This window comes from Eurypyga helias, unplaced genomic scaffold, assembly GCF_000690775.1.
Source record: "Eurypyga helias isolate BGI_N326 unplaced genomic scaffold, ASM69077v1 scaffold13405, whole genome shotgun sequence".
NCBI classification, from domain to species: domain Eukaryota; kingdom Metazoa; phylum Chordata; class Aves; order Eurypygiformes; family Eurypygidae; genus Eurypyga; species Eurypyga helias.
This window is the reverse complement of record NW_010249558.1, coordinates 30,507-38,871: the sequence shown is the minus strand read 5'-3', so window position 1 is coordinate 38,871 and position 8,365 is coordinate 30,507. Positions and strand designations below refer to the sequence as shown.

Below are 8,365 nucleotides of genomic sequence, written 5' to 3'. Positions count from 1 at the left end.
CAGCACTTCGCTAGTGCTTCAGTTGTGCTGCCCGCCACTTGACAAAGACCTCTAGCAATGTGGTTAAGCTGTTAGGGTTTTAATTACGCATGTCACTTGAAAGCTATTCTCACTTCAAGTTCTGGGCCTCTTCAGCTCCCCTTTCTAATAAGGCTTTTAAGTTTTTTCTCTCCTGTTAGCACCCCGACACTGGCAGGCTGTTCCCTGACCCCTGGCTGCTGGCACGTCTCATAAAAGTACTCTGGGCTAGAGACATTACGTGCTCACGAGCAGTAGGAATTGACTCTGTCTGCTTGACTTGATCTTCACAGACAGATGAATATGCACGTGCACCCTAGCTGGTTGGTGCTGCAGGTGTCGTGACCCTCACGCAGTTGTGCCAGTCTGGAAGGTTAAGTTGTGCAAAGGCTGGTGAAAGAAGGGTAGGTGCTCTCTCATTAACCTGTGTCAGCCCAAAGCTTTAGCCCTATGAGCTGGACTTTTTCCAATTATGCTCATCCATTTTTCTCTTAATCACAAGGTATGTCCAAAAATTAAATTAACGAGGCAGTTTAATTTAGTTGCTGTTCCTGTAGTGTTGTGTGCTCTACAAAACCACATCGAAGCAAACAGACATATTTCATTTTTAATATCATTTCTCAGCTCACTTACTTGTTCACCATTTGTGTAAAAGTCAGTAAAATGACAGTAACAAGATACGTGAAAATGAAGTAATGACACATAACGTGGTGGCTCTGAAATACAAGTTAGCTAACTTTTTGCCTTGGTAAAATGTGAACGTATTTCCGAGTTGTTTGCCTTGATATTTATCAGGATATCATTCTCATCTTTTACTTTGTCTTGTTCTTCACAGTTCTGAAAAAGAAAATAACATTTCTGTTAATTACATATAACAGGTAGCCTGATTTTATAAGACACGTTTTTGGTCTCACATAAGTGGAATAGGATCAGAATATTTAATTCTAGATCACTGAAACAGGTAACATAAAAGGCTTCACCGCTTTTTTTCACTTACTGATCACACATCTCACTTTAGAATATCCATAGCTAAAAAAGAAAGACTTGACCTGAATAGGACGTTTAAATTATGCTTCAGGTGTAGCATTGCACAAACTCTTTTTTTGGCGACTCAGGATTTTTTTGGACAGAAACAGGTACCCCACATACACAGAGCAGACTACGAGGATTTTTTTCCCACATTCTCCAAAATGAGTGCAAACAGCAACTCCTGACTCAGCATTTAATTCCGATTTTTGTGTTAGATCCTCGTATTTGTTCAGTGCTAACAGTGTTTTTCAGCTTTTAAAAATAAATAAATAACAACAGAGCTCCTTTGTTTCTACAAAGTTTTATCCCAGCAGTATGCCTCTCAGTTCCTGGTGAGGAAACGTCGAGCAAATTCTTTCATGGAAGAAAGTAAGAAAGGAAATTTAGAAAGAGAGTGCATTGAAGAATTGTGCAATAAGGAAGAAGCCAGGGAAATCTTTGAAAATAATCCTGAAACTGTAAGTATCTGATGAGTATCTGTGAGATAGTAGATTTTTGCAGAGGGAAAGCTAGAAGTACATAGAATTCACACTGCAAAGCTTAAAAAAAAAATCCCCAAACCCCAACATGCAGACCGAGAACTGGTTTGAAATTCTTTTGTGTGTAGAACCTGCATGATTATTCATGAAGACTGCATAAGCAAAGAGAACAGTTGAGTAGATATTATTTTAATTTCCAGTACGCATCACCAGTTTTAGGCCACAGTTGTCTGCAAGCATTCCAGGGGGGAAAACACTGTTGGCTTCAATTAAAATTTTACACAGAGGATTCATGGCAGTGCAGCCCTTCTAATGAAGAGATTGGAGATATCACTGCAAACTTTTTTCCTAGGGTGGAGAACTCTGTTCCTTAGTTCATTCCCACTGCACATTATTTAGTATTGGATATATTTATTCAGCTTTATACTATAAAGCAGTTATTACAAAATAGGCATGGTTAAAATTAATTCTTGTTATGCAAACTTTGTCAATTTTATGTTCTGTGTTTGATAACATTGCTTGTGTTTGGATATACTGATTGTTAAGATTAAATAGTTTCAGTAATCAATAATCAGTTGGCTTCAACAATTTTTGTTTTAGTAACACGCTTCACTTTATTTACAATGAATTGCGTGTGAGTTTCTACCTATTCCAAGGATTTTTTTGTTCATCGTAGGGTGAAAAAAGTAAATTAAGGAGGCTGCTCTGCATCCAGTAGCAACATTGGGCAAGATCCTCCCATTTAAAGAGACAATTTTCAAAGCATTTTGATACCCGATTCATTTTCATTGCTTTTACTTTGGAGGTGTCCAGTTCAGCACAGTATCTAAAGTTCTCCACTAAGACTTGTGTATATAATAAAGTCTGCTGTCTTAGCTTAAACAATAGTGATATAGAAAATTTGGTCTATATTCTTTATGCCAAAGTGACTTTTTCTACTTTGCTTCTTCTGTAGTTATAATACCACTGTATTTTAGAATGTATTCAGTGATATATTTTATGTACCTTACATTTTTCTTACTCCTTATTTTTCTTTTCTTTCTGCAGGACTATTTTTATCCCAAATATTTAAGTAAGTACAAAAAACCGGAACAACTCTACATTATCATTTGCTGGTCTTCTTATTTGTATAATACTAGTTTGGTTATTCTGCCCATAGCGCCTGAACGATTTCCATGCTGATTGTAACACGTAGTAGCTCCTAAGCAGGTCTCTATGCTTAGATCCCAGCAGAGGCACGCAGGAGGTTGGTCTGTGATCAGGTGTCCTTGATAGGCCCGGACAAGTTTTCTGATTTATGCTGTGGGAACAGACTCTTTGAAGATGAGATACATAAGCTGTTGTAATTTCAGCCTAAATAATATGTTTGTATCATAAGCAGATTGTGTGGGTTTGTGTTTGCAGGCTGCCTCGCCTCCCATCGAGCAGGGATTTTCAGGGTGACTGCAGTTACTCCAGATTCTCCAGCTGACCTGAGGGCTTGTGTCAGTGGTAAGTGCTCTTGTTGGATACTTCACCTAATGCACTCGGATCTAAGAACACACTTGTACATGGCTCAAAAGCAGTTCACATAGGCAGAAAAGGAGACAAATCTCCATTTAACTCAGGCAAACTCAATCATCTGGATCAGAAATGAGACAAAAAGTATTAGGTGAGATGGAGCATTTTCAAAGCAAGTGGTGTGACTGCTTTTGACTTTAGAAAGCATGCTGGAAAAGAAACATAATTAACTGCAAAACAAAAGGCAGAATTCTTTGGAAAGACAGAAGTGTGTTCTGCACCAACCCACCGATGTTCTCTAGTACATCCTCTGTACTCTACTGTGCCTTAAATAGTTGTGCCTGACTCTTGGCATCTAGCAAGTCCTGTCCTGTCAGTTAAGGGAAGAGACTGTCTGGTTAATTCTCTTTTGTGCCACGCTGTAGCCCTTCGTGAAGTGAGTAGCATTATAGGCTGAAAAATTCAAATATTAGCAGGAAGACCTAGTCATTGACTCCAGACACAAGAAGGTCACAAAGCACGAAACTTGTGATGTTGCTCAAATATTTTATTTTTTACGCCTATACATTCGTAAGTCTGGAGTGAATCCTGTTTTTTTCTAGTAAATTCATAGGAAGGGGTCTGTACCATATTCCCTACTTGTCACAGTTGAACCATCTCTCTAAACCTCTTAAACCATTACAGCCTGGTTACACTGAGGCAGGTTTCAGTGAGTTTGAATAGGAATACTTAACTGTTTGACGCTGGTTTTGTCACTGAAAGCAATGGAAGGCAAAAAAATCTGTAATAATTACTCTGCACATGGTCATGGATGAACATATTTTCCCAATCACCTGGCCAACGTGACTGCTGTCACAAACTAAAATCTGCTCCCATCCATATCACTCTTTCTCACTCTCATTAGAGATCCTGGGAGGAAAGGATTTAGCAGGGTTGTATGAATGTGCAGTGTTTGTGTGTTACACAGTGAAAACAACTAGTTTACGAGATCCTCATTGTCTTTCTCAATTTGGGTTCACAATATAAAAATCAAATTAAATAAACTGTTACCATTGGTCGGTCACTGGATAAAGTAGAAGTAAAGAGAGTGCGTGTGAAATTTTCAAGTGTTTCTAACGCTCAGACGTTCAGCAAAATTTATGCACATTTCTGAAAAGGAGCTACTGCTGAGAGTGTGGAATTTAAAATTCCCATTAAAACTATGTAACTTTTTTTTTAAATATGTTTTAATTGAGGCAAAGATTTTATCATACTTATATCAACAGATTTTTTTTTAATTTAAAAAGTTTTTTTTGTTCTGAATTTATCGATCCAAATTGGTTTGGTATTTTCCAAATGAAAAATCCATTTTTCATCATGAGAAATGATTAAATAATTCTAAGAATTAGTTTATAATAATTTAGTAACTAGCTTGAATCTCAAGCTTAAAAAAATATCAAGGAATAAAGTAACAATGCAAACAGAATTGAAAAATAATTCCAGTGTTTTCATATTTGTCCAAATGACTTATTTCAGAACATTAATAAACACACGTTTAAAGACACACAATTCTGGACAAAAAATTATAAAAATCTGTGCATATATTGACTTATAAATCCCCGTCTGAGAAGGAGAATTTTCACAGGAGTAGAAGACCTTTTTTTATACTTTTCTAATCCACAAAGGTATATAAGCTGCATCTTTAAGTCTCTAAATACCTGTATCCCATAAATCTGCATACTTAACTGCTTTTGAAAATAAGCTTTAAAAAAAATCCTTGCATTTACATCTATCCAGCTCACCATAAAACACCCCATGGATACCAGAGCCTCTGAGAGGCAGAGGTGCCACAATACATTTCTTGCCACCTACCCTGTCTGTTGCAGGCTGAGTATATCTTTCAACACGTAGTTGTTATCACAGATGTTTATCAAAGAGCATTGCTGGGTAGTAGGTCAGAAGGCACCCTGAATTGAGAAAAGAGGAACACCAGGCCCGCTTTCGGAACAAACGTATGCTACATTACTCTCTCTGCAGTGGCATCTTAATCATTCATCTGTGGACGTAACTTCTGTGTCCACCCAGTCCTGTCCATCCTGACTTGTCTTCTTCCTCCAGTGTATTTCACTCGTTCTCCTTTTTTCATTCATTGGTCCCATCAATTTTCTTGCCCTTTATATCCTTAATTCACCTCATTCCATCTACTCATGTTTCACACTGCTGACCCAACCCATCTCCTCCCAGTTCAGACTCTCACAAGCCATCACTGCCTTTTACTTAGAAACATTTACAGTCAAGTTTGTTCCCCAGTTGCACACTTTGAGGGTAACTCCATGTATGTCACCTATGAAATACTTTGGCTCAAACCGTGCTTCTACCACACTTGTTCCTGGACCTACAAAACCAGTAAATAATAAAAAAAGAGGGAAGGAAAAAAAAAAAAGGAGGCTGTTCTAGAACTTATATTTGGAAATTGCTGTGAAAGATCGCTACATAAACCCCATTTCTTTTAACTCTTCTGTGCAATCCCTTCTGTCAGCATTCATCTGCAACTGGAGTCCCTTAGTCTGCAATATGAATATTACATGACATGCAGCACCTATTCTAGGGTGCTCTATAGTTTTGGAGCTTGGTTGGCCTCTGGGCTTTTTGGATCTACTCACAGCAGAAATCAATTAGAAGTAGATTTAGTTGATAAATATACTAACACAGATTTTTTTTAAGCTTGTATAGTCACAGAAAGCTAAACTTTCTATGGGGCTCAGTTCTGTAGTTATTTTGAGTGAACTAAGAAACATCTAAGAAATCCAGTAAGTCCTTAGGTATACACTCACAGCAAGTTTTGGTCTTCAGATTAAAAAAAGTGGAATGAAAGGCAATGTTCCCGAACATCACAAAATCCTTTCTTCTTTTATTCTGCTATCAGTTCTTGTAGTACACTGATTTTTTTTTTTAAAGCATGCCTCAGAATGACATTCCAGAGCTTTCCGAGAACATAACTTCAAAGTAAAACCAACATATTTGGAATGTTTGGAGGCCTGCAGAAAAGTAATCCATAAAGCTAGCAGCATATTCAGAAGACACAAATAGAATGATGCTTTATGTGGGATGCTGATGTAAAATTATGTGTTGTGGTACAGGCCCAGCTGGCAACTCAGCACCACGCAGCCGCTCGTTCACTCCTCCCCTGGTGGGGTAATAGAAGGAAATATCAGGAAAGGCTCATGGGTTGAGACAAGGGCAGGGAGGGATCACACAGCAGTTATGGTCAGGGGCAAAACAGACTCGACTTGTGTAAGAAAAATAATTAGTTACCAATCAAATCAGAGTAGGATAATGAGAGACAAAACCAGCTCTTAAGCCTTCCCCTTACCCCTTCCTTCTTCCTGAGCTCAGCTTTGCTCCCTATTTCTTTACTCCTTCCTCCTCAGTAACACAAAGAGACAGGGAATGAGGGTTGCAGTCAGTTCATCACACGTCTGTGCCACGGGAGACAGTCTTCCACGCATTTCTCCAGTGTGAGTCCTTCCCACGGGCTGCAGTTTCTTCATGAACTGCTCCAACATGGGTCCCTCCCACAGGGTGCAGTCCTTCAGGAGCAGCCTGCTCCAGTGCAGACTTCCCGTGGAGCCACAGGCTCTTTTGGATACAGCTGCCTGCTCTGGCATGGGGTCCTCCCCGGACTGCAGGTGGGTCTGTGCTCCCCCCTGACCCTCCATGCTGCAGGGCACAGCCTGCCCTCTCACCACGGCCTGAGGGGAACCTCTGCTACAGTCCATCTCCTCCCCGACCTCTCCTTACTGACCTGGGTGTCTGCCTGGTCATCCCTCTCGTTTCCCACTCCTCTCTCTGCTGCTGTCTCTTTGTTTTTCTCCTCTTAAATATGTTAACCAGAAAAGTGCTAATTAGCTCAGCCATGGTCTGACTTGGAGCTCAGGGATCTTCTAGAAACTTTTCACAGGAGCCCTCCCTGTGGCCCTTCCCTTGCTACCAAAACTCTGCCACACAAATCCAACACATTATGAAAATGGTAGGAAAAGTCAAAAAACACTTTATGTATTCTGGCTAGAACAAAAAAGGCAGTGAATTCTGTGTCCTCTGCCTCAGTCTTTATATTTTGAGACTTGCTTTCTGAGGTCTTACCAGCATGTATGAAGAGTCTTAAGTTGCTCTTTACAATCCAAATTTGTCTGTCATTGAAGTTAATATTTGTGACGTATCAATACCCAGTATTAGATGGGTATGTATCCAGTCTGCCTTCAGGACCTGGCCAGCCACCAACCTGAGGTGTTAATTTCTCTGTAAAGGTGACCCTCCTTGAACAGAGAACTCACCTCTGCAATCTTGTATTCTTGGTAGTCTTGAAACTGGTTTTCTAGTGAAATTTGCAGTAATATGATGGAGCAGGGCACTGTTCTTTAAAAAGTGAAACGTGTCCTTAAAATATAATGAAAATGGTATCAAGTCCGTGTTTGGTGACCTCTTTCAGGGATTAGCGTGGCTTAGCGAGTCGTTTGCTTTCTAGTCGTTTTCTTTCTGACAGAGAAAAAGTACTGGTGGCTTTTTTGCTGATGGAATTGGCAGCAAGATGGTTGTGGCATGCTTGGTGTTATGCATCAAGCCCTTTCCTATTTCATGAAAGGTGAAAGATACCTGTGGGAGAAGAAGAAAGACTGAACTGATCCTTAAAGAAAAATAACCCCAAATAACATGTATTTCCAATGTTTCCATCCTACAGAAATTTCAAACCAGTGTAGCCCTCTGCCGTGCCATGAAGTTGGATATAAGTATTGCGTAGATGGACAAGCCAACTACACATGTGTCTGTAAAGCAGGATGGCAAGGAGAGAAATGCGAAGAAGGTAGAGTCTTCTCATCTCATTATGATGTTAGTTCTCAGGAACACAATTATGGTTCTCCTGTTATTTAACAGAATCACATCTTTACGTGTACCCACACAGCTGACCAATGAATGCCTTGCCCTGAGCGGAGATTTTTTTTTCTTTTCCTTCTAGATAGAAATGAATGTGAAGACTTAAATGGAGGCTGTAGCCAACGCTGTTCTAATTTACCTGGAAGCTACCGTTGTTTATGCGAAGATGGCTACTTCATGCATGCAAATAAACGGGATTGTGGAGGTAGGAAGGGAGACTTCAGGAGGACATTGTTACGTGACAGTACATTTCCTGTTGACTAGAGCGGAAATAATTTAGTCCAGTAGTTCCATAAATGCTCTCAGTCAGCAGAAGTTTACATTGCTGCTGAAAGATGCAGTCCTGCTTCAACCTGGCTACTCGTTCCACCTGCAGCACCTCTGTAGTGAACCAGATCAAGGAACTGAGGTGGGTTGAAAACAATTCA

At 39.8% G+C, this 8,365-nt stretch overlaps 1 protein-coding gene across 1 annotated transcript in view; it reads left to right on the top strand.

Annotated features, from left to right (window-relative positions):
• Positions 1-1,347: 1,347 nt before the first annotated feature.
• Positions 1,348-8,365, top strand: part of PROS1 (protein S (alpha)) — a gene marked incomplete at its 5' end in the record, with an annotated part of 27,900 nt that continues 20,882 nt past the window's right edge. The window contains 5 exons of the mRNA XM_010151408.1: positions 1,348-1,505; positions 2,574-2,598; positions 2,931-3,017; positions 7,744-7,866; positions 8,020-8,142. Of these exons, the coding sequence (XP_010149710.1) occupies positions 1,348-1,505; positions 2,574-2,598; positions 2,931-3,017; positions 7,744-7,866; positions 8,020-8,142 (516 nt within the window). The remainder of the gene's footprint in view (positions 1,506-2,573; positions 2,599-2,930; positions 3,018-7,743; positions 7,867-8,019; positions 8,143-8,365) is intronic.